Source organism: Physella acuta, unplaced genomic scaffold (assembly GCF_028476545.2).
Source record: "Physella acuta isolate Inbredline_101_S28 unplaced genomic scaffold, ASM2847654v3 ptg000454l, whole genome shotgun sequence".
Taxonomy (NCBI): domain Eukaryota; kingdom Metazoa; phylum Mollusca; class Gastropoda; family Physidae; genus Physella; species Physella acuta.
In genome coordinates this window covers 379,081-403,618 of record NW_026731973.1, presented here as the reverse complement: position 1 = coordinate 403,618, position 24,538 = coordinate 379,081, and the positions used below count along the sequence as shown (strand labels likewise).

General features: G+C 33.2%; 1 protein-coding gene across 1 annotated transcript; it reads left to right on the top strand.

Moving 5' to 3' along the window:
• The first annotated feature begins 1,020 nt into the window (after window positions 1-1,020).
• Window positions 1,021-24,538, top strand: LOC131943388 (ankyrin repeat domain-containing protein 50-like). Its single transcript, XM_059303486.1, has 9 exons — window positions 1,021-1,153; window positions 1,241-3,315; window positions 14,647-14,839; window positions 15,365-15,495; window positions 19,315-19,417; window positions 19,524-19,657; window positions 23,097-23,346; window positions 23,532-23,686; window positions 24,521-24,538. The coding sequence occupies exons 1-9, from the start codon at window positions 1,021-1,023 to the stop codon at window positions 24,536-24,538; spliced, it is 3,192 nt and encodes a 1,063-aa protein (XP_059159469.1).

Genomic DNA, 24,538 nt, shown 5'->3' with positions numbered 1-24,538 from the left:
TAGTTCTTTTTAAGTTGGCAGGTTACGTCATTGTTTATTTCGTTCTTGTCACAGCTATAAACACTTTTCCGGTTGCATAAATTAAAATGTGTTTCTACATATGAATATTGCTTTATTTTTATTTTCCTTCTTTAAATAAAAAGTATGTTATACATTTAAAACATCCAACATATTATTTTTTAAACAAAGATCTTTATCTCTATGTTCTCCTTATATCGTAGAAATAACTGATATCTTAGTCTTGGGAAATGCGGGGAGAAAGAGAGAGAGAGCAAGAGAGGGAGAGAGAGAAAGAGAGAGAGAAGTACGTACATGGGATTTTATATATTTAGATTCAATACATTATTTTATTACACATTCAGGCAAAGTTAAAACTTACACCAGTTTGCTCCATAAAATATTTTGTCGATTATTATGTCTTAGTTGCGCTTCCTTGGTGGCTAATTACTGACCACATAGTTTCTTTTTCAATGCTCTTGAATGCGTTTTAAAGTATAATTCCATTGAAAATTTAAAATTTGTATGATTGCTCTTTAGTTGTTGTGATATAAATTAAATATTTGCTTTTCTATATGTACTAAAATATTAATTTATATTTTTCAGGTAGACCCATCAAACACGATCTAAATTAAGGCACCATTTGTTTAAAACGATGCGTTCAACAATGAAAAAACATACGTTTAAAGGCCTAATTCTGAACAGAGTTGACAAGAATGCACTTTGCAAATGTCACTTTTTTTTTTAATTTTAAACCTATCTATAATGGGCTTGAAGTATCTACTCAGACATTATTGCATATGTCCCAAGTTAAAATAATGCAATGCGGTGATCATATCATTAGTTTAAATAAAACGAAAAGATAGAATGACAATAATATATCTGAACATGTTGCTTATTGAACGTGGGTGAAGAAGAATTAGATGTTTTAATACCTTCATCAAGCGGTGGACGTTATAAATGAATAAAGCGGCCAAATATGAGTTGAAGTAAATATTGCGAACATAAAACGAATTGGCAGATATGATGGAGTTACTTAAAACAGACGGAGATGATAGTGTGGATGTTGATGGATTTGATTCTTTAATGATTGCAGCTAGAAATGGACATGACAACATAGTCGAAATGTTTATCAACGGCGGAGCTGATATCAATCGTGTGAATAAAAATGGAATTGATGCTTTAATGCTTGCTTCCACACATGGAAATCACAAAATAGTTGAATTGCTTATCAACGGCGGAGCTCATATTAAAAGTGTGGATGTAGATGGCTTGGATGCTTTAATGCTTGCATCACAAAATGGACATGACAAAATAGTCGAGTTGCTTATTAACGGCGGAGCTGATGTTAAGCATGTGGATGTAGATGGATGGGATGCTTTAATGTTTGCTTCACTAAATGGACATGGCCAAATTGTAGAGTTGCTTATCGAAGGCGGAGCCGATATCAAATGTGTGAATGAAGATGGATGGGATGCATTAATGATTGCATCAAACAAAGGACATTACAAAATAGTAGAGTTACTTGTTACAAATGGAGCTGATATTAAACGTGTGAACGTAGATGGAAGGGATGCTTTAATGCTTGCATCACTAAAAGGATATGAGAATATAGTACAGTTGCTTATCGACGGTGGAGCTGATTTTAAACGTGTAAACGCAAATGGATGGGAGGCTTTAATGCTTGCATCGAGATATGGACATGACAAAATAGTTGGGTTGCTTATACTAGGTGGGGCTGATATACGTCATGTGAAAAAGGATGGATTGGATGCTTTAATGCTAGCATCACGCTATGGACACGAAAATATAGTTACGATGCTTATCAAAGGCGGAGCAGATATTAAACGTGAGAATAATGATGGATTGGATGCTTTAATGCTTGCATCTAGACATGGACATGACAAAATAGTAACGTTGCTAATCAACGGCGGAGCTGATATTAAACGTGTAAATAAAGACGGATTGGATGCTTTAATGATAGCATCAAAAAATGGACATGACAAAATAGTCGAGTTGCTTATACTAGGTGGGGCAGATATTACACGTGTGAAAAAAGATGGATGGGATGCTTTAATGCTTGCAGCACGCTATGGACACGACAAAATTGTAACGTTGCTTTTCAACGGCGGAGCTGATATTACACATGTAGATGTGGATGGGTTTGATGCTTTAATGCTTGCATCTAGAAATGGACATGTAAAGATAGTCGAATTGCTTATAAATGGTGGAAATGATATTAATCGTGTGAATAAAAATGGATTTGATGCTTTAATGATTGCATCAAACAATGGACATGACAAAACGGTTGAGCTCCTCATCTCTTGCGGAGCTAATGTTAAACAAGTGAATAAAGATGGATGGGATGCTTTAATGCTTGCAGCACGTTATGGACACAACCAAATATTTACTATGCTTTGCAACGGCGGAGCTGATATTAAACGAGTGGATGTAGATGGATGCGATGCTTTAATGATTGCATCAAACAATGGACATGACAAAATGGTCGAGTTACTTATTAACGGCGGAGCTGATATTAAACGTTTAGATGAAGATAAATGGGATGCTTTAATGCTTGCATCTAGCAATGGACATGACAAAATAGTTGAATTACTTATCAACGGTGGGGCTGATTTTAGTCAAGTGAAATACCATGGATTGGATGCTTTAATGCTTGCAGCACGCTATGGGCATGACAAGATAGTTGAATTGCTTATTAAAAGAGGAGCATATATAAATAATTTTGCTGTAGATGAATGGGATGCTTTAATGCTTTCAGCACGCTATGGACATTACAAAATAGTTGAGTTGCTTATCAAAGGCGGAGCTGATATCAAACGAGGAAATAAATTTGGAATGAATGCTTTAATGCTTGCATCTAGACATGGACATGACAAAATAGTAGAATTACTTATCAAAGGCGGATTTGATGTAAGACATATGAATGAAGATGGGTGTGATGCTTTGATGGTTGCATCAAGAAATGGACATTGCAAAATAGTACAGTTACTTATTAAGGGTGGAGCTGATATTAAACGTGTCAATAAAGTTGGATGTAATGCGTTAATGTTTGCTTCAATAAACGGACATGACAAAATAGTGGAGTGGCTTATTAACAGTAGCGCTGATATTAGACAAATGAAAAATGATGGATTCGATGCTTTAATGCTTGCATCAAAAAATGGACATTATAAAATTATTGAAATGCTTATCAACTGTGGAGCAGATGTGAAACGTGTGAATAAAGATGGATTAGACGCTGTAATGCTTGCATCGGGCTATGGACATCATAATGTGTTAAAATACTTGCTTAAAGAGGTTCTTATAACGCAAGTTTCTGAAATACCATGCAATTTAAGATTAAGGCAATTTCATAGACATGCACGTATGGGTTATAACAAATATGTTACAAATAGCTTCACTATATATTTATTAGATATAATATTTCAAGCTTTTGAGAGTAAATTCTATGACATAATAGAAACAATATCTGTTTTAGTTCATAAACATTGTAACGAGCCAAATTCTAAATTCCTGATAAACTGTTTTTGTATTTCTAGTTTAAAAGGTAAGCAGTTTTTTATATTATCAAAAGAAAAGCACATATACGCGTTAAATTATAATCATATATATATATATATATATATATATATATATATATATATATATATATATATATATATATATATATATATATATATATATAATTACTTTTCCTTTAAAAAACATTAAATATGGGGGGAAAATATTTTTTATTAGTTTGTTTTGGTGTTGGAAAAAATCTATAATATAACGCTGCTGGTATTATGTCAGTCAATCGTCGCTAGAGATTTTGGAACCATCGGGGGAAGCCTCTCCCTATGCGCGGACGCCCGGGTAAACTTGTTGTTCGGCGGCGATTTAGATGACGATGTGAGTTCGGGGACGAGGGATGTCTTGGTGGACATTCGTGAGAGAGTTGTTTTTCTATTTTTTACCGTAACTATTTTTTGTAAACACCCATAATCACACACAAGTGATACAGACACTGAAGGATTATCCCACCCCAAATGCGCGGATATTCTCAGGTGCACAGCGCGGTAAACTCTGAGGATACGGACAGCCGCATAGCGCGGTGCGCTAAAAAAATATCACCCAATGCTGGGACCCCCATCCGCGCTCAGCGCGGTAAACTCTGAGGTAATATCCATATGCACATTTTGGAGTGATAAAGTGCGACGTAGTAGTTAAAACATTGATACTTTAAATACTGCCTTTAATTTGTTATATACACTGAACGTCTTGTTTACTAATTATTATTTTTAATCAATAACAGTTTAGAATCCGCTCCTAAATGACGTCTATGTTGACCGGTCATGGCTCGATTCGGCGCACTGGGTTATCCATGTAGAAGTCTCTACATGGGAGCGGAAGCTAAAGTAAAAAAAAAATTTTGCGGATGTTTAAATTACGCCGCGGTGTTGGGGAGGAGAAAGGATATCCGCGCGAACGTTCGTGAGAGCTTTACGCCATTTTATTTTTACCGTAATTTTCGTGAATATCATTATGCACCGTAAGGTGCAATCGCCACCCGCGCAGTAAAAAACCCCACCCCAATTGCGGTGCTCAAAGTTAAAATCCAAATCCACACTGTTGCGAAGCACGGGTATAACTTCCAAAAGTTTCACGGCGATGTGATGAGAGGTGAAGAAATGCATAAAAGACAAACACACATACATACATTGCATTTTATATATATAGATAAAAGTTAAGATTATTTGTGCTATTTTCTGTGCAGAGTTTTATATTTTTTGTTTTCATGGTCTCTTAAAATCACAATTGTATTTGTTTCTTTTGGTGTAATTTAAAGATATAGTAAATTAGAGGATGATAGAAAGGCTCTCTTTGAGTGAGGCCCTCCCGATAAAGCGTAATTTGATAAAGTGTTTGCGTCTGCTTTTGTGTTTGAGGTTAAATTTGCGTTTTTTAAGTTTGCGTTTGTTTGAGTTAGTTTTTGTGTTTGCGTTTGCATTTGCATTTGTTTTTGGGTTTGCGTTGTGCTAGCATTTGTGTTTGAAATTGCTTGCATTTTCGTTTGTTTCCTTTTCGTGTTTCCTTTTGTGTTTGTATTTGTGTTTGCGTTTGCCTGTGTGTTTGCGTATTGCGTTTACGTTGTGGTTATGTTTGTTTTTATTATGTTCCCAAGTTGGAACATTTTTTTTAAAAGATTCACCTTGGCAAAGCATGGGTATGCAGTTAGTCTATAATATAAGCCGCCAGTGTCGGTTCGCACTTTCTCCCACTTCCGTCATCGGTATAGAAACATTGTCTTCGCTAATAAAGCTGGTGGGAAACGTGGGGTTGGACGTGTGAGGAAAATATGTTAAAAATAAGCCGCGGGTCTGGTGGAGGAGGGAAAACTGGGTGGAACCCCGTGACAGGGTTGGCTCATCGATAAAGCCACTAATGGCAGCAATCTAGAAGAAAAAGAAGTTTGAAATACCTATACGTGCTGTTGGAAATGTCCTTTAATATATACGATGAAGACGAAGATCGATACCAAATGGCACCTATTTTTACATAGACCACGTGATATCTGGCCTATTTATGTAATTGTAATTCTATCTGCAACGGATGCTCTAGCTCTAGACAGTGCCCCCTTGCATAACTAGCTCCGGTACGTCATATGTATTGAATGTGGATCCTTTCTAGCTCTAAAACAGTTGTTTGTTTTTGAAGCACTTTGATTTTTTAAATTATTTAATGCTAAAAGCATACATTTTTTTACTATAACTAAAATCTACCTTCGTCCAGCAATATGAAGATATTCATGAAAACCGAGACTTGGTTAAGTTAGACGTTGAGAGCAGTGGCGTAGCCAGGATCGTCTCAAGGGGGGGTTCCAATTTTTACCCGGGGACAAACTTTCGATTTCCACCCCCCCCCCCCCTCAAACTTTCGATTTGCACCCCCCCCCCCCTTATACTTTTTCTATATACCGAGGGGTCTCCTCTGGTTGAGAGGAACGAGAAATATCGACAGTATGCTTAAAAGCTGGTTTCAAATGGTTCCGATTGTTGTTGCCAGAACGCATATTCCTTAACCAAAATTAGATATTTTATAACATGTTTGTAAATAAGTACAAAATTACTTCAAGTTTCATTAATGCTAAAATAGTCAAAGAAATAATTACTAGTAATATAATGGTAACTTAGCAAACACTTAGATTTTTAATTTGGATTAGTAGAGTCAGGGTGTTGTGAAGATTTGATATGATATATCATTTAATGTAAATGCAATACTGCGCTACACGTGATAGACCACTATGTGTATTTTTATCGTGAAAAACAATTGTTATGACTTGTATTCTTTTACTCTCCCTGGCAATTTCAATTGACTTCAAGGTGAGGTTGAGAGTAATTTTGTTTTAAATCATCAAGCTAGTAAATTAGAAAAATAATTTCAAGTAACTATAAGTAAGTATATCTAAATATCAATAAATTACTAAATCATGTATTTATATCATATACTCAGCATTAAATCTAGATGTACACTACTACACCAAAAACGAACTGACTTTCTCAATAGTCGATGAACAAAACAACACAGATTTCAACAATTTCAAACCGTAAGTAATTTTTGATACATGATATTTTATTCATAAACAATACTGTTAGAAAAAAAAATACGCCTTGATTTTAAACTGAGATAGGGACGGAGTGGTCTAGCGGTAGAGAGTTGGACTGCTAACCCGTTAGTCTCGAGTTCGAATCCGGGTTCAAGTCAGTAGACTGTCCCTGAGTCCACCCAACTCTGATGGGTACCTAACTAATGTTAGGGAAAGTAAAGGCGGCTGGGCATAGTGCTGACCACACTATCTCTTCATATGCCGAGGTCACAGAAACAAGTGAACTCTACTTTACTTGCCCCATAGACCGTCAGGTTTGAAAGGGAAACTTTACTTTTTACTTAAACTGAGATATGTAAATACATGCTAGTAGAGAGTCAGCGCTGCGTTGCGCGCAGCTGGCGACAATTGTGTGGATATTCCTTCAACTCACCGTGATGCGCGCGGGTTGCAAACCTCGTATGAACAACAAATAACTAAGTTATTAAACAAAAAGTTTTTAAAAAAATACAAATCTCGCAGAGCCATTCGGTGCATTGAGGTTTCACTCTGCCCAATTTTTTAAGTGTGAACATTGAAACGACAAAAATGTGCAATTACTGCTTAGGCTAACCCATGCAACATGAGTGATTAACTTAGGGGCTATCATTTTGACTAGGAACTATCCTATTAATTAGTTAAATATTCTGTATTATGCTAGTTTTGTAATAAAATGTATACAGTTTTAGTTGTATATCTCTTAAGTCCTTTCTTTTGAGTTTGTGCATCTGCAGCATGTGTAGAACTGTACTATACGTATTTTTTGTAGAGATAATGATTTTTTTTTTACAAAACTGTTTAACAATAATTTATTTAAAGACGTCAATTAAAGTAGAGATTTATTCAATTTTAGAAACTTGTTTAATTAAAACAAAATGACGTCACTTGCTTTGTTTAGTTATTGTTACAAAATGGAGGCTTCCATGGAAGAATATGTTGCCAATTCGAATGTTTAACATATTGTTAAGCTGCATTTTCTGCCGGCTATTAGCTTAACGATACATCTGTTTGCTATTATTTATAGTTTTCAACACTATTATTAATTTTGAAAAGGATACGCTTGACAGTTCCTCTAAATTTGATTATACAATAAACGTATCTTGCTCAACCGATAGGCCAAACCAAAATTAATAAGACTTAGTATTAGATTTATTAGTTAGAAACAAAAAAGTATTAAAAAACAATAGTTGAATTTTTTTTATTAAAATATTTTCGTCGTTAAATATTTGATATATATTCTAAATATTTGCTTTCTAGCTTCAAGTTAATCTAATTCGAGAATACAAGGAATTTATTTAGATCTAGATCTAGAGCTACTGAAGAACTAGACTAAAGCCAGTCGTAGATTGTGGACCTAGCTATATCTAGGTTCTAAATCTAGAATCTAGGCCAATAACGGGTTTCATTACTAAATTATTTCGGGCCTTAAATATTTTATATAAATCTTTTTTTTGTTAAGCAATGTAGTTGGCTAAATAAGGATACAATTTTATACAAACCAATATTCTTGTAGTTAAACTTTAGTATACGCTGGCTCTAATTAAATTAACAAACTAAATTTACACTCAATTATATGTAATATTTATCATGCGGCTGGTAAGAGTTCGAGACACATCATGTCAATGATATTGTTATTTTTTAATTTATGTAATTATAATTGGCTTTTTATTTTTAATGCACTGTGGGAAATCATAACACGCGATCGGTTATAATTCATTATTATTAGTTTGCGGTTAGTTCTAACAATTTATACATTTTTTATTTAAATATGAAGTTTGTGCTTAGAAAATATTATAGAAAGAAATCGGCGTTTTTAAAAGATAAAAACATGTATGCTGAATTGTAATTTCTATTATATGTAAATAATAAAGTTCCCTATCGAGACTTGGTGGGGTACTGTGCAGGGGTCGTCTATAAATGACGTCACTCTTTTTTGGCCATTTTTTTTACCCCGTACCCCCCTACGTCACACATCGTCACAAAAAGTCAGACCCACCCCTTAAATGACGTCACACTCCACAAACCCCCCCCCCCCCCCCCATTATTAACAACTTATCCAATGTTTTAAAATTTCTGTGTTTTGATCCCTTTCAAATTGCCGCTCATCGTTAATAATGAGAATGCAGGCCCCAAACATGAAATTATCAGGTAAACAAAAATAATTTCACTGTTATAGTTCATTGTAGTCTATATGATGGACCTAATGGATGTAATCTCTCACAGCAATAAAAATGACAAAGATTTTAATAGTAAAGACTCTCCACTAGAGTATTAAATTTCGTGTTTTACTGTTATCGAAGAGGATGTTGAAAAATGTAAAGAAATACACTGACTTCAATCTTAGCAAATTTTGAATCAACACACGATTAAATAATAATATAAATAACAGGTTATACTTAACCGACCATATGCATTCATATTTATCAATTTTAGCAAGATCATTAATCGAATTATGAGGGGTCGGCGTGGTCGCGTCAGTAAAGCTCATGCTTGCTAAACCAAAAAGTCTCGAGTTTCGAACCCTCGGGCAGATGAGGCTCGTTAGCTGGGGACAACAACTCTTCTAGGAAAGACACATCCAAAATCAAGTAACTGCTGCCTTGTAGTTTGTTCTTGGTTTGTCATAGGCAATGGAAGCAAATCCAAAAAGAAAAGCAGGCTAAAATCGGAGTCAATTGCCTCAATGGCGCATAACCAGTTGACACGTAATCCTTAATTTGTGATGGAGGCATGGTAGAGTCGGCATAGCTCATGGTTGATAAATTCGAAAAAATCTCGATTTCAAACCCTCTGGCAGATAAGGCTCGATCCCTTCCAACACTAAAAATTAAGAACGAAGAAGAAAGAAGAAGAAGAACCGAATTATCAAACAAAAACTACTTACAACAGTATATTACACTTTTGTCAAAACAACTTCTTGAAATAGCTAATAGTAAGAACATTACACGGTCTAAAAAACTGTACCCTTTTTAGTATTCGAAAGTTTAAAAACTTTCATATTATTTACCAAAAACTTTTTTCTATAAAACTCATCATAATTTTCTCGTGACAAAAGTTTTATTTTTGCAAGAAGAATAATTACTGATAATATGATGGCCGTTGTATAAAAAATAGATTGTTAAGAATTAAAAACTGCGAACTGAGAAAAACATTAAAAAGTAACGAAAAGAATTGCAAACGCAAAATCTTTTTAATAACGTAAAGAAATACATTACTTCTTTAACAGGATTTGGTTTATCAAATATTTTACACATAAACCAATTAGTATACATTTAGCAGCGTGTAAAACGTACACACGTTGGGTAATTATACCACCAGTATGCATTAGACGCACATTTTTTCCTCCTAGTTTTAACCGGCAAATAAAATTAAAATAAAATTTATTTAACAATGAAGCATAATATATTTATTGACACCCTAGAAAAATTAAACTAATTTCACTAATTCTCTGCTTACATCTAGATATACTGTCTAGATATTACACCGAACACTGACAAAACATAAAGCTGACTTTTTTTCTGCACGGTTGACTCCGCCATTGTTTCATAAGAACGAAGATTGCAGTTTTTACTTCTTATTATGTCGATTTTCAAAAATAAATACAGAAAAATACATAGGTAGTCGGTATATAGTGCATATACCGTGTCTAAATATATTGTTTAAATAAACAGGTCCATCGATTGTTATGTAAGGAGTGTTGTTCTAGCCCACAACAAACAGGTAGGAGATTTTTATTATATTTACCAGGCATATTACTTAGCTTCACTTAGGTTTAAAAAAAAACATTTGAGAATTTGAATGCTTAATTACTTGGTGGTTGACTGATCTATGGAGCGCTTAGCTTTAAACAGGAATGGAAATTTTATAGAAACTGCTGGAATGTTCGATCTTTATTACTTAAAAGGTAATAAAAACAACAAAGGTTCCCTGAATATTATAACTCATGAGTTATATACAGTGACTTTTAAAATTAATTACTACAATTTAATTAGGATACATCCTTATTTTTTAACACTAATCTTACTTAAATTGATGATATACTTCGTTATTTTCTGTTTGTGTTTAAAATAGTCTAGAATAGCTTGAAAATAATTTTTACAGAGCTATCTCTCTTGTAATATGAACGAATGACGTAGACTTTGTTTTTTTTTTCAAAAACAGTTGCTATGCTTATATAAGAAAATACGTCATCTGGACAAATGTTTTTTTTTTCAGACGGAAATAAAGTTTTTTGTTACCTGCCAGGTTCGTTACAACCTCACAAAATACCATTGGGGATCGAACGGCAATTTTTTTATATCGCTCATTTAAGGAGAATTTCACTCGTGGTATCTTTTTTTGCCCTAGCCTGCAAGCAGAGGCTGACCGATAGTCTATCCATAAGGCCGAATTATTTACCCAGGTTTATGGAAAAAATGAGCCAGACATACAGATCCAAAGTTTTTAAACATTGTTTTGAAAATAGTTATCGTTTTTCACCAAATTTACAATGTTTAAATGGGTAATTCTGGCCGAGAAGTTCTAAAGCTCATCCGGAATTTTCCCGAAGATAACGCCTATTTAATAGTAGCTGCCGCGGGTATTTCTACGACCTCATGAATTATGATTAAGTATTACGTCCAAATATTTGTCTTTACAAAAACAGTACTATTTATATATAAGGAAATATGGCCTCTGGTCAGTTAAAACATTGTTTCTGGATTTTCCCAAGGGTAGCATTATTTTTTTCTTATTCCCGAATGACGATGTACATGTCAAAGAGCTTTCAAATGGTTCCTACGTGGGACTTTTTTTCGATATATAGCTCATATAAGGAGAATTTCACTCGTGTTTACTTTTAGCCCTTGCCGTGCGAGCAGAGGTTTATGGATAAACCGATAGTTTATAGTGTACAGAGCTAAAGTTCCTAAACATCGTTTTGAAAATAGTCATTGTTTTTCACCATATTAACAATAATTATTTAGAGAATTCGGACCTGTCATTTCTAAAGCCCCTCCGTAATTTTCCTGAATATATAATAGTTTTTTGCCACCACCCCGAGGGTCGGCCTACGACATGAGTTCCCAAACTCGGGGTCGTCCCCGGGTAACTGGGGTCGCCAAGGGCTTTCTGGGGGGTCGCCAAGTGGTATACTAAACCATAGCAGGGGAAAAAGAAAACATAAATATTTAAAATATCTGAAATTCGGTTGTAATAACATCAATGGAACTTAAAGAGACAAGAAAAAATTATAACAGTGCAAACTTAGTCACTAAGCCTGTTCTAAACACATAGAGATCATTTCTAATTTTGAATTTTACGCTGTAGTGTAGGTCTGTCATAGTAGTGTACTAAATGAATAGGCTTTCTTTTGCAAATTATTTTGTTTGCGGGGCTCATTGTAATTTTTCCTAGAAGCTTCCAGGAAAAGCATGTTCAGAGATTTTTACCACACCAGAAAAAATAACAGACAACAATTTGTCACTAAGGAATAAGGGAGTAGGACAAGTCTGCACATTATTTTGCGTTTAGTACATTCAGAAAAAAGGTCTAAGATATGTTCACATAGAAAAACCAGTCTAAAACGTTTGAGTTGTGTTTATGTGTGAAAATTATTAAAAATTATTTTTATTGTGATTGCCATGTCATTATTTTAAAAATACAGTTTACTCCTGTTTTGTAATTATTTTTTTAAAATACCCTACATTCCTAACGGTATTTATATATACTAATATATAGTTATAAATACCGTCAAGAATGTAGGGCATTTATAAGTACTAATATATAATTGGGCCATTAAAAAATAGCAAAACTAAATTTCCTTCGACGTATGGTTTATGTGTACCAAAAAGAAAATAATAACACATTGTTTGAGAAAAAATTTCATTTAAAAAATAGTTCCGTAATTAAAGAGTTGATGAAATCATCATAGACAAAAAGATTTTTATATGAAAATGAATGATTTTTATTATGTTAGGGCCTTGGTTTACTGTAAGATTTTAAGCTGTATAAATTCTTAACTAAACTGTATTGTATTTGTGTAGGACGAATGCTATTTAATTTCATTGACACCCATCTAGCCAGATTTCCAAAACTATGCTCCAGCCCACATCAGCCCGACTATTTGCCTAAAGGGGAGGATAATTATGTAAAACTACCGTAATGTGAGAAGCTGGTTCCACGGCATCTGAGGGGGGGGGGGGGCTTGTATGTCACGGGTGTTACATTGGTGCTTTGTTGGATTGGTCGCGATTATGGAAAATAATCCTACAATGTTAGTCAATCACAATTTTGAAGCTCTTCCCATACTCAGAGCAAACGAACGATTCATTATTTATAAATATAACCAACAATGCATTCATCTTAAAATGTTTATAGTAACTAACGTTCACGCATAAATAAACGTATTCAAACAATTTATTACACTGATTTTATTTGGTAAGCCATGTTTTCCGGATACATTTCGTGGCGAAGAATTTCATTGTTGTGATCATATGTTAGCGTTATAATGACCTGTCTTTAAACAAAAATAGCCGTACTTATCGTCATCATTTTCCTTTGTGACCAAGACATATGGGGCATACTTAGTATGATGTTTTTGTTTCAATTACCACGGCACACAACTTTAGATCCGAACTTTAGACTAGAAACTAACAGCAACTTTTTGGAATATGTTTTCCTCATCAGTTTAGTAAGTAAAACGTAAAATACATTTTTTTTAAATTGTAGTGGCATGTGTATTACAGTTGATTGTCAGAAACGGCCTTTTTTGTTTATAATAAAATACATTTTAAAATAGCACCTATGAAAAATTTCAAAGCCACCCACCACCATTTTACACATATGGCAATGTACGTCAAAGCTTACATCGTTCTTCACTCATCCACTTTAACAACGCATGAATTATACATAATCTATAGACCCTATGTAAAACATAGGCATTACTTTCTGTTTAAAAAATATAATAATCAACTATATTATTAAAAAAAGTAGATCTTATAAAATTGATCAAGTGTGAAACTTCAAATTGTGTGGGTGCGTAAAATTCATTTTTGTAAAAAAAATATTGAAACTTTTGGTCCTTCGCACATACTAAAATATTTTAAAATATTCAAGTTTGTAATAAATACACACTCAATTAAATTTGTCTCTGACAAAACAACTCTTCGTGACTATGTTCACTTCTTTAATTCCGTCAAAAAAATATATATTCAAAAGTAGCCCTCGTCCTAACCGCTAGCAACTGACCCCTGACAACCATTCACTCCAGCTTTTATACCGCATTCGACCTTGGGATAACAATACACAAACACACCGGGGTTAACAATATTCTAGGGTAATCTCAACTCACACACTCACTCTCCCCTAATTCTAGATCATTCTATCCTAGTCTAGTCTAACCTACAACTGACACGTAACAGTGACTATACGCACCTCCAAGCATGCTCATTGTATTGCGGGCAGAAATCACGTGTGCCCACTCAAGCAACTACATCCCAAGTACACACTTTCTTTTAGCAACGTTTACTTCTTATTTTTTATTTACATTTTTCTAATTTCGTACAGCTATAAAAACTATATAAAATCTGGATCGCGTAGGTTATGAAGTTTTTTTGTCTGTAACAAAGCAGAAAAGTGCCAAATTTCTATATCATATAGAATACGGAGTATTTCTCTTTATAGCGTGTATATTGCATGTGTGTTTTAAATTGGTGCCTCTGTCAGGCGTATTACAATGTCTACTTCCTAACTTAAAAATAAATAGCAGTATTCGAATGTTTATTTGATATTTGTTCCAAAGGAGTTTGATGGTCTTTTCGGTCTAAGAATGGGGATTCATTTGGGGTTATAATACTTTATAACCGGTTATAATACTTTATAATACTTTATAACCGGTGGAGCTGGAATTATTTAACGTTTTATGTGATAAACAATACAGCCTCCAAACCGTTTACCAATGAAAAACGGTGTCGTCTATTTAAATTTTAAATTTAATTTTAAAAAATCATATTTCTATTTTACAGGCGCAGATATTGGAAGAATTAATGGATTATGCTACAGAAATAATGGCGGAGTATTCCAACATGGGAACGTTTAAGCTATTACATTTTTTTATCTACCAGAAAGCTTTATATTTGATACACGATGTGATATGTGCAAACTATATGGATAAACATTATACTCTATTTAAAAAACTTCATGAAAATATGTATCCAGGTATATTATAATGTTTTCTATACATTGTCTTAAATAACGTAACAACGAGATCGAATGAAATATATATTAAAGTAATGTTATGGAACGATGTATTTGAGTGACAAAGTGTTCGACTGCTAACCCGAAAGTCTCGAGATAAAATTCCGGCCTCGAGACTGCACGACTTCCTGAGACCACTTAACTCTGATACTATCTAGGCTCACCTTCGGGAAAAGTGTGGCGGCTGGGATCATTGCTAGCCACGAAGTTCTTAGATATACCGAGGTCATTAAAACAGGATAACAATATTCAACGTGCAGTTTGACCATAAGAATCAATGGTGCCTTTTTTTATTGTTACACTAATGTTGGAATTAAATTGTAAGTGCTTTAAAAAGCACATCAATATGAATTTAAATACTTATATGTATTTAACAATAATTTGGTTGTTTCCTGTTTTTGTAAAACATTATTTAATAATTATTGATTTTTAATACAATATTAAAATAGTAAACAATTTTTAACGCTATTTTCTTGTCTATTACAGAAATAACAATTTCATATTTGAAAGAAGAAAATCTACTAGATCCAACTGCACCAAGCTTTTCACTTTCCTTAACTCGTGATATGCTGAATCTTTTGATAAATGGCAGTGACGCAAGCCCAGAGTTTGCAAAAGTATTTGTTAAATGGTTTTCTTTAAATTTTTTTAAGAACATAAAAATTTGGTCTACTACAAACTCCAGAAAGACACTTGCCCAAATTCCTTTTGCTCGAATGGACACGTGCTCGTATGCTAAAAACGCTCAAATTAATACTTGCCTGAAAGTGACAAACGCCCCAATCGACACAAGCCCCAAATCGACAAATGCCCCAAAAAAACTTGCCACAAAGACGTTTGTAAAAACAAAATTGATATTCTATGATACATTAGAATACTTAACAGACATTCTAAATCAATTCACCTTTGACATTTTGATAATCAACAAAATTATAAGCGTAAAAACATTTTATTTAAATTTTTTTAAACGTATCTTTTAATTTTTGTTTTTAAATTAAGACATTGCAGTAATTCTTTAAAAAATGTAATACGAAGTAGGCGGTGGTATCTTTACATTCATTTAATTAATTTTTTAAATACCTTGTTTAGCCACGGCGATGCGGTGGTTATGTAGCGCTTATGACACAGTATGACACAGTGTAGGTAACGCTGCGTCTTGCTTCATTGAACAGATTTACGTTTGTGTAATTTGTCTTGTTATTTTAAACTTGTGTGGTGATACTTTCATTAAAAAATTAAGCAACTATATTGTATCTAGTCTATCATACTCTAAAAAACGAAAGTAGGCGCCTGATCCGTTTTACTCAAAGATAATTGCTGCCCATTATGTCTTTAGCCATGGAGCTCAAAGAATAGACGGGGCACTAAATTGCCTGTTCAGGCGCACTTGCCTGATTAAATTTAGTTAACCACTAAAACGCCCCATCTTATCCATAGTGTATCGCACTATTTAAACAAATGTAGGCGCCAACGCGCTAACGGGATAGCTCGTCGCCAAAGCTCACTAACGCGCCTGATTATGTTTATAGAACGACAATTATACCCTGTTGCACTGTTAAAGATTAAAGTTGGTGCCATAGAGCTCACGGGATAGCCCAAAGCGACAAACTGCAACATTGCCGGGTCGCCCGCAAAGATGCCTAGTAACTTTAACTGAACGTTTCATATACATATATATATAAATATATATATATATATATATATATATATATATATATATATATATATATATATATATATATATATATATATATATATATATATATATATATATATATATATATATATATATATATATATATATATATATATATATATATATATATATATATATACACCATCTTTTTCAGACGTTGGCTCTACATGGTGCAGTGGGTATCTTCACCGATATTATCGTTTTAACTGGTCAAATAAAAGTAAGTCAAGTTTTACAAGTATATTTAGACACAGATTCAAGTGGCTGGGTCTAATAACAGGTGAACTAACTATTATTATTTGATTTTGCATATTGAATTTATGAATAAATTAATATGCAGTCTGTTATAAACTTTACCTAGCAGCACACAGAAGTAAAAACAGTTCGCGCAGAGAAAAAAAACATGATCATTATTGGAGTCGTCTTACATGCGAATATGGCAATACTAAATGTCCAAGAGATATTTGCATTACCACAAAAGACGCACGCGTTCCTGTGTTATTTCCTCGCATGATATGCCAGAATGTACACATGATCACTTAAAATATCGTTTACATTGAAATGACATTGTCATGTATAATATGTAATAAAATGAATTTCTCTCCTTGCTTTTAAATAAATCTATGAGTAAAGTATGGACTCACGTCACGTTAAAATAATGTTTGTATAATGACGTGTGTCTTCTTTGTATCTACTTATTTTCTTTTTCATATCTAAATTAATTATTTTAATCACCACCCTTTATTCGTTCAATACTTATAAGCATAAGTTCCTCTTTCCTCTATTTAATAACTGTTTCTTTTAAAGTAGATATTATTTTAGGGCAATTACTTCCATACAACATGCTTACAATAAGAAAGAAATATCGTTCAAGTATAGTCAGACTCGATTGTTTTACTTCATAAAATTAAAGCAAAAGTCGTCTACAAGTCTCTGAACAAAATACGTCTACACCTAAAAGTTTTAGCTGAGCTTTAGCAGTGATTAAAAAAACTTAAATTTATAGTATGTATTCATAGTAAATAGTATTTTGAGAAAGTAATGTTACCAATTATTTACAGAATTCACAGTGGTTATACGTAATTAAACAACTGATATATATTTTACACAACATCGCTCGAAGAAAAGAAGCAACGGGATCGGTTTCTTTTGAAAGATTAACAAGTGTAAGTAAGATTTATTATATAGTCTCAAATAATAAGTGCCGGATTACATTAGGATAAATGTATAACAAGTGACTAATAAACATTCTTTATTATTTTAGACGTTAGTTTGAGACTTAAACGTGTCCGTGTCTGTTGATGTACTTTTATTGTAGCATTCAGCTGAGTTTAAAACAAGTGTAATATTAGTTTACTCTTTCTAAAATGATTAATGGGGTATTTAGAGTGATTTTTTTTATTGAGAAACAACTATGGATTTAGTATTCAGTTAAGGATCAATTTTGATTTTATAATATACTAATTGGATATCATAAAACATAAACTATATAGTACCAGACTGACTTAGTAATACTTCTAACTTAATAAGGTACCGTTTTATCTAATTAGGATACAAGCCTACAGCTATCCGTTTCGATCAGTCGCGTGTTGTCCAACTACACGAGTTCTTAAGTTATCCCTCTTTGCTTCTAATAGCTTGTTTATTTAAATATATGTTTTGTAAAGATAATTTAACATAAAGCACTAAAGAATTATTAAAAAGAGCGGGAGAAAAATACTTCTTGCTTCTCTTCACAATGAAAACAAACTTGCCACTCCTACCATCAGCCGGCCGTTGGGTAGAGTCTCGGGTATTCGGTACATCGTCTTGTCTCGGGAATAGAAATATACTACATTACATGTTACATTGCTTATGTTATAGCCCCGTGTGTAATATTACCAACGAAGGTTCAACTAAACATAGAAAGAAACTAGTGGCTACATAGCCACAAAACCGAAGCATATTATGTAAGTTTACTTAACTTAAAATAAAGTCAAAAACAAATTATTTTTTATCTTGGGGTCGGACTAGAGCCAGCAATTTGTTTCCTATTATAACACAGCGCTTCGACCTGTGAAACCGCCCATCCATATATAACAATATAAATTGACTAATTATTACGTACTGTCGTGGCCGAGAGCATATCATGTCTTCCATCCCTTGAGATGATGATATAAAAACCATTGTGTACGATTTTTTTTCATAACTGTCGGAAGACTTTGTCAGCAACAAGTTAGCAGAAGCGATGGTGTGTTTTTGCTAGAATGTTTGTTACTTAAAATAGGATTACACAATATTTATTTTTCTGTTGCTTGTCATATCATTTACATTGTAAAATTATTTTGGCGTCAAGAGAATCGGATTATGAAGGAATGAGCCAAGCGGTACTTTTTCTGATTGTATCTTCAATAGAGGGAAATCTTATTGTACAACACTGGTTACACTTTCATCGAATGTCTAATTTGTATGCCTTTTGTTTGTAAATGTCTGACTTATCATGGTTTTAGAATAACATTAAAAGACCATACTGAATTGAGATTATTTTTTTTTATTTTGTTGTAAAATTAACAGTAAAAAAAATAACGTTCGGGTGTTAAGAATATGACCTTTGAACGAATGAAAAGTGTCACATAGTTTTTACATTATATTAACAATAGGATTAAAACTTTTAATAAAGGTCGGCATATTTATTTTCACCTTATGTTTAAAATGCATTTCCTTTCACATTTAATTTGAAAACCAACACATGTTTATGCAGGCACTGAAGAATATAAGCCTTCCTCACGTCCGTACTTCACTCATTCAGAAGATGTTGCTCTCACTGATTGTTGCAGATTCAGATATTGTAGTTACAACAAATGGTATATTCAACTATTTATGACGATAATTATTTTAATAAAATTACTTGCAAGCATACTTTTGTTTTATAATAATGTATACACTTTTTTTTGCAATGCATTATAAAAGATGAAATCAAAACTGCTATTGATTACATCAAACAAGCTTCAGCAAATCCAAGTAGAACATACGGGGGCTTTCATATTTCTGAGTTACTTCAAGCACTTCCAAAATTTGCTAAACATCCACAGGCTCGCTTAGAGGTATTCATATTTTTCTTTTTTTTGTTATATCACTATCTTACGTTATAAACATACACATTAGTGTGCGACACATTAACACAAAGTATTATATAACTCGTTACATAACACTTGAAATCGCCTGTATTAAAAACACACAGAGTCTACGAATGCGCATTATTATGTTTCATTTTATTTATTAAATCAAGCAGTAGAATAATCTTGCATCCACTGTAACAAAGTGCACATTTCAATGCAGCCTAGTTTCGCCAAAATTAGCACTACTGCTATTTCAATACCCATAACTTAAACGGAACATGAATATTTTAATCATAAGTAACCAAGAAATTTCCTTATTTTTCCTCAGGTCTGTTTGTTCTAACATGTAGTCCTACGTTAAATAACTAAGAATAGTTGTTTTTTATTACTTAACACCAATGATATTGATGATCAGATGTTAAGTAGTGTTTAAGTCTAAACGGTTTTTTTCCTTTTTGAATAACAGATGAATTGCGTGCCACTAAAACACTAGAATAATGAGAATACTAAAATAATCAAAACTTCACATGCTTCGTCGATGAAATATCTCAAACATTTTATTAAATTTATTATTTAGTTAATGGCTCCATTTTTATTTTATTTTAAAAGACCATCAGCAACAACGATTGGGCTTATACATGCGGATAATTGTGTACTTTTTTTTAATTGACATATTTATATAAGGGAATATGGCCTCTTGTCAGTTATAAATGTTATCCGGATTTTCAAGAAGATAAGACCAATTTTTGATTACCCCTGGGGTCTATCTACGACCTCTGCAATTAACACAGTGTTTCTACATTGGCGTATTTTTGCAATTTTGGCATATTTTTTAGATTTTAGCACTTGCAAGCAAGTAAAGACTGACCAATAGTTTTTCCGTCTGGTCAAAACATTTACCCTCGTCTATGAAAAAATGGATGTTTACAACTTTATCATTCGTTTGAGGGTTCGGTCACCATATGCTGTTCCTTCTTTTGTATTGGAGACCTTCTCTTTACTATATTTTATTTTTTGATCATCATCACCATTATAGTGGCATATTGTAACTGCCCCCACATAAATCCATTTTCATTCTGTTATTTGTGTCCGAGCTATACTTTAGTTGGCATATCTTTTTCAGGTCTTAATAAGTCATCGTGTACACTATAACATATTATTAAATAAATTGTTTTAGAAACGTTGTGCCAATTTATGGGGAAAATATATGAATAGACGTACTAACAATATCTTTTAAAATAACTTTAAAAGCGTTAGTATTCGACACGCGCCTGTTTTAAATACATAGTACGATATTTAAGTAAACCAAAAAATACATTTCTTAAATTTTGATAACTTGGGGAAAAATTAGTTTTAAAAATAAAAAAAAATCTGAGGAGGAAAAATTAAAAAATATTGTCAAAAAGTTTAATAATTATACTGCAGAGAAAAAACTTTTTTAAAAAAGTAATATAGCTTTTGTCAAAAATGTGTTAAACAATTCAAAAAGCGAGAATCCAAATTTCATTAAGCCATATTTATCACATGGCACTGGGATATATTTAATTTATTGATAGCTTATTGGTTACAAATTTTAATGTATACATTATGGATTTACGGCTGAGATATGGTGTCTCAAACAATATTCTAACAAAAGCATCCACATCTCTAACGTTTTGAGGAAATTTCTTAAAATTATTATGTTGTATATGAATTCGTCTATATAGACTGAACGATTTTAATTTTAGCCCGTAATTTATTGGGATTACTCCACTTGTGCATTAAACAGCTTGGTAACTATAGCTAAATCAATAACTGATAGTTGAATCACTAAGTTATAATTTCAAGGCTTGCATTGCAATTGGCTTATTTTCTAAAATTAAAGACATGCAAAGTAAAATTATTCCGATAAAAAGCAGCAATTTAAAAATGAACTGCCTATTCATATCAACAAATTTTTAAGATGCGAGACAATATTATTACGGTGCATAAACCATCGAGTGACACTAAACCTTTGCTGTTTTAATTATGTTTGAAATTAAATTAACCTGACAATGACAATACCAATAAGGATGACTTGAAAGATGACTAAATCAAATGATGACTGAACAAAATTAATGACGACGGTAGCATATTTCAACTTCTTAGCACAACAACTGCACTAAACTTATTCCCAAGAAAACAACCATACTATTCTCAAAGTTCACGCGTCACACCGTCGTAATTTTTATTAATTAAAATTATTATACAACGCAAATTCTTATACGCTTGTACCCTTGCAATACTCTGATAACATTCAAACACGTCAGGGCGCGATTCGATTCTTCTCTAAATACAGGATTATAAAAATAAAAGACGATTACGGATTGACACCGTTCATCCAATCGCAATAAAACATTGGTAGTTGGTGTTTTGCAAAGGTGCTCCGGGAAGATGCGACATATGGTTTTATAAAAATTAAAAGCCGGATGCTGTTCGACACCGTTTATCCGAGTGCAATAAAACTTTGGGGAGTTGGCACGAATACTCGAAAAATTTCCGTGGGGAAAAAAGAGTGCGACTTGGCGCCCAATGCTTTTCCGTGAGCACTATGTCGCCTTTGTTTGTTTTAAACAGTGCGATAAAATGGAGGTGGGGGTATTTATAGTTGTTCACTTCGTTCTTAATTTTTAGTGTTGGGAGGGATCGAGCCTTATCTGCCAGAGGGTTTGAACTCGAGACTTTTTTTTTGAATTTATCAACCAAGAGCTTTGCCGACTCGACCATGTTTCCATCACAATTAAGGATTACGTGTCAACTGGTTTTGCGTCATTGAGGCTATTGACTCCGATTTCAGCCTGCTTTTTTTTTATTTGCTTCCATAGCCTTTGTCCAACCAAGAACAAACTACAAGGCAGCAGTTGTTTGATTTGGAGTTGTCTCTCCTAGAAGAGTGGCTGTCCCCAGCTAACGAGCCTCATCTGCCCGCGGGTTCGAACTCGAGACTTTACGGTTTAGCAACCATGAGCTTTACCGACTCGACCAATTAAGCACATCGGCAGGCACAACGCAGAGTGCTCTTTGGCGCCCTGTGTCATCATGTGAGCACCATTGCTACTACGTATGTTTTATGGAGCTGCGTCCCTGCGGTAGTGTAATTGGGGGCTCAAGTAAGCACCCTTCTACGTCATTGACACCTGGGCGTTCACCGACTTGTGTTTTACCTCAATATTACAGTGAGTGATTACACTCAAGGTAAACCCGTGCCCCAATAAATATGATTACCACGCAAAAAAATTATTTAAATTTAAATAACTCAGTTTTAGGAACACTACTAAGAATTGGTAACACGTTGATGAAATCCTTCTGATATATTTCTGCTACGTGTTTGGACCGCTCTGCTAATTAAAAGTAAATAACGAAAAACAGGTTATTTAGCTTTAATGTTAATTATATCCTGACACAGATTATTTCTTTACTCGACACATTGAAAGATGTCCTTGCTGATAACGATCATGAGCAGCTGCAGCATGTAATGGACTTATTAAAAGAGATGACTATAGATAAGGTGGCCAGCCAGCAAATAATACAAAACGAAGGTCTCACAGACAGTTTGTCAAAGCTGGATAGTTCTGGAAACATCGATATTTCTGAAGATGTCACTTCTATTTTTTGGAATGCAGGACAAACAGCTGGATGTTTTCCAAATAATGCGGGTATTAGAATTGCATTTGATTTTACATTAAATTAACTCTTGATAATTTAAATTCGCAAATTGCAAAATAACTCATGGCAGCAATAAAATACATCATAAAATATCAACGAATGCCGAGGTTAAATACAGTTATTTAAATAATTAAATTGCATACATGTATATACATTCCTTTTTTTTCTAAAACAGAAAGAGTCGTGTCTCTTGATTTCCCAAAAGAGTTTACAGTTGAAGTTGAACCGTTAGGTCAAGGAACGTTTGGTAGTGTACATCTTGTCAGAGATACAAGTAAACCTGATGATAATAAATTTGTCGCCAAAAGAATTTACTTTACTAAAGAGATGGTAAAACTGAAACAATGCAATTGTTTACATTTCAGAAAGGAAATAAAACAAATTTGCTTTCTTTAATAAAATCTTTGATCGCTCATAAGATCATTTACATATGTTAGCGAGCAAAGGTTTTATGATTTATTTTCTTATTTTCAGTGCGTTTAAATGCTTGTTGCCTTTAAGGTTTTTCATATTTGTTGTATCTTCTACTTTATTGACATTCCAATGTATGAAGTCAACACGACTAAAGATATTTGATTAAAAAACCATCATAAGTTCGCGAAATAAATATTCTATTGAACCACAGCTCATTAGACTTTTAGGGTGATCGCGTATATCGTAGTTATCTTGCTTTCTGTTATTCAATAATCTATCAGGTGATTTAATTTTGTAATCTCCCCTTAAATTCAAAATGGTTCCATAACCAATCAAACATCTAATTAAATTAAACAATATGTAGACTTTATTGTCATTAAAATGAAACGTATCTGGAAAGTTTAAACGAAAGGGGGTCAAAATTGCGTTAAAAGATTAGACACAAACCCATCAAAAAAATTAGACGTATAAATTTTAAAAAATTTTATTATTTTTACCTTATGAATTTAAAAAATCGAGAAATAATCCAAAATAGCATGAATCCCACTATAACGAACAATCAAAATTTCAGTGATTTTTCTTGCGCATTTAAATAACATTTTATGTTACTGTCCACTTTGTTACCAAAGCTTATGTTCGTGAAAAGTATAAAAGAAATCGGAAATTCAGTAACGTACTATCTTTTGACAAGGGAAATCACTCAAAATCCAGCTTACTGAAAGTACTGTATTATCTTATTTTTTTTTTTAGAAACCAGAAATGGAATAA